Genomic DNA, 2,498 nt, shown 5'->3' on the forward strand with positions numbered 1-2,498 from the left:
GTTGGGATCTCCTGGAGGAGCCTCAGGACATCTGGGACGAGCCTTGGGATGTGCTGGATGTGCCTTGGGCCACACTGGATCACGCTGGATGTGCCTCAGGTCCCTCTGGATGAGCCTTGGGTGACTCTGGATCACGCTGGATGTTGCCTCAGGTCCCTCTGGATGAGCCTTGGACCACCCTGGCCAAGCCTTGGGCCACTCTGGGTCACGCTGGATGTGCCACAGGTCCCTCTGGACGAGCCTTGGGCGACTCTGGACCAAGCTGGACGTGCCTCAGGTCCTACTGGCCAAACCCTGGGCCACCCTGGATGAGCCTTGGGCCACATTGGATCACGCTGGCTGTGCCACAGGTCCCTCTGGAAGTGCCTTGGACCACTCTGGAGAAGCCTTGGGCGACTCTGGATCATGCTGGATGTGCCTCAGGTCCCTCTGGAGAAGCCTTGGGTGACACTGGATCATGCTGGACGTGCCACAGGTCCCTCTGGAAGTGCCTTGGACCACCCTGGCCAAGGCTTGGGCTACTCTGGATCACGCTGGACGTGCCTCAGGTCCCTCTGGACGAGCCTTGGGCCACTCTGGATCACACTGGACGTGCCCCAGGTCCCTCTGGACGAGCCTTGGGCCACCCCGCTCCCACCAGACGAGCCTCAGGTCCTACTGGCCAAACCCAGGACCACCCCGGCCAAATCCTGGGCCCCCCTTTGGCCAAACCTTGGCCCCCCCTTGGCCCGTGCCGGCCGTACCCCCACCCCCTAGAGCCGCCCCCCACCCCTTTCCTTTCCCCCCCCGGCCGAGCCCCTCCGGTCACACCCCATGGGGGGGGAATCCGAGCCAAAAAGTCTGGGGGGGGCATCCGGGGGGGGTGAGCTCCAGTTTTTTTCGGGATCGGGGGGGGTGTGCTCAGAGCGTCGGCGGCTCCGGCGGCTGGACGGGCGACTGCGGCGACGGAGGGGGGGTCCGGGGGGGCGAGGGCGGCGCCGGGGAGGGGAAGGGGCCGGAGCAGGAGGAGGAGGAGGGCGAGGCCGGGGCGCCGGGGGCGGAGGAGGAGGAGGAGGCGGCGCCGGGGGGCTCGAGGAGGGGCCGGTTGTAGAAAAAGAAGGGGCACTGCTGGATGAAGAGTTCGATGATTGTCTGGTAGGTCCTGGTGGCCGTCAGCGCGTCCATCGTGCTGAAGTCCGGCCGCATCAGCGTCGGCCAGAAGCAGATGGACAGGTTCTCGCTGGTCATCAGGTTCACACGGTGGTTGTGGCTCACCCTGGGGGGGGACAGAGGGACAGTGAGGACAGGGGGACAGGGGGACAATGGGACAGAGGGACAGTAGGACAGGGGGACAATGGGACAGGTTCTCGCTGGTCATCAGGTTCACACGGTGGTTGTGGCTCACCCTGGGGGGGACAGAGGGACAGTGAGGACAGAGGGACAGTGAGGACAGGGGGACAATGGGACAGGAGGACAATGGGACAGAGGGACAGTGGGACAGGGGGACAATGGGACAGGGACAGAGGGACAGTAGGACAGGGGGACAATGGGACAGGTTCTCGCTGGTCATCAGGGTCACACGGTGGTTGTGGCTCACCCTGGGGGGCAGAGGGACAACAGGACAGGGACAGGGGGACAATGGGACAGGGGGACAATGGGGTAGGTTCCAAAGCCCTTTCCAGTTTTTGGGGCTCCCCAAGGTTTTGGGGTCCCCCCAGAGCCCCTGCCCAGTTTTTGGGGTTCCCCAAGGTTTTGGGATCCCCCCAGACCTCTGCCCAGTTCTTGGGGTGGCCCCACAGCCCAGCCCAGTTTTTGGGGCTCCCCAAGGTTTTGGGGTTCTCCCAGAGTCCTGCCAAGGTTTTGGGGTCTCCCCAGAGCCCGTGCCCAGTTTTTGGGGCTCCCCAAGGTTTTGGGGTCCTCCCAGAGCCCCTGCCCAGTTTTTGGGGTTCCCCAAGGTTTTGGGGTCCTCCCAGAGCCCCTGCCCAGTTTTTGGGGTTCCCCCAGAGCCCCTGCCCAGTTTTTGGGGTGCCCCAAGGTTTTGGGGTGCCCCCAGAGCCCTGCCCAGTTTTTGGGGTGCCCCCAGACCCACTTGTTGAGGTGCCCGATGACGTATTTGAAGACCTCGTAGTTCTCCCGGGGGAACTTCCTGAGCACCTCCCTCAGCGCGTGGAGCTTCTGCTCCCGGTCGTTGATCTCTGTTGGGAGGGGAAAAAACGGGAATTTGGGGCTCCTGGAATTGCCTCTCCCATGGAATTCCCGCTCCGAGGGGAAGGGGGGGGGGTTTGGGGCCAAGGAACCCCCCAAAAAATCACCCCACGGCCCTCGGGGCACAACCGGGATTAGGGGAGGGGGAATTTGGGATTGGGGGTGGGAATTAAGGGGGTGGGATCAGAGGTGGGAGGGGTTAGTTATGCAAATGATGAGGTTGGGGTTAATTAAAGGATCAGGACTCCTAGATCATTAATTCCCCCAAAAAATAACCTCATGGCACAACCAGGACTGGGGGAGAATTTGGGATT

At 63.2% G+C, this 2,498-nt stretch overlaps 1 protein-coding gene across 2 annotated transcripts in view; it reads right to left on the minus strand.

The window, feature by feature from the left end:
• Positions 1 to 6: 6 nt before the first annotated feature.
• The window catches only part of ARHGAP35 (Rho GTPase activating protein 35), a 9,938-nt gene continuing 7,446 nt past the window's right edge, over positions 7 to 2,498 (minus strand). The window contains exons 5-7 of one of the 2 annotated variants that reach the window (XR_003525454.1): positions 2,069 to 2,174; positions 474 to 1,255; positions 7 to 200 (exon numbers count right to left, since the gene is read on the minus strand). Coding sequence is in view for 1 of the 2 variants with exons in the window: in XM_027631648.1 (XP_027487449.1) it covers positions 901 to 1,255; positions 2,069 to 2,174 (461 nt within the window). In the remaining variant the exon portion in view is untranslated. Of the gene's footprint in view, positions 201 to 376; positions 1,256 to 2,068; positions 2,175 to 2,498 lie in introns of those variants that run through there. The other variant, XM_027631648.1, reaches the window with a different exon arrangement.

The sequence above is a fragment of the Corapipo altera genome, unplaced genomic scaffold (assembly GCF_003945725.1).
Source record: "Corapipo altera isolate COAL_440 unplaced genomic scaffold, ASM394572v1 61377, whole genome shotgun sequence".
Taxonomy (NCBI): Eukaryota; Metazoa; Chordata; class Aves; order Passeriformes; family Pipridae; genus Corapipo; species Corapipo altera.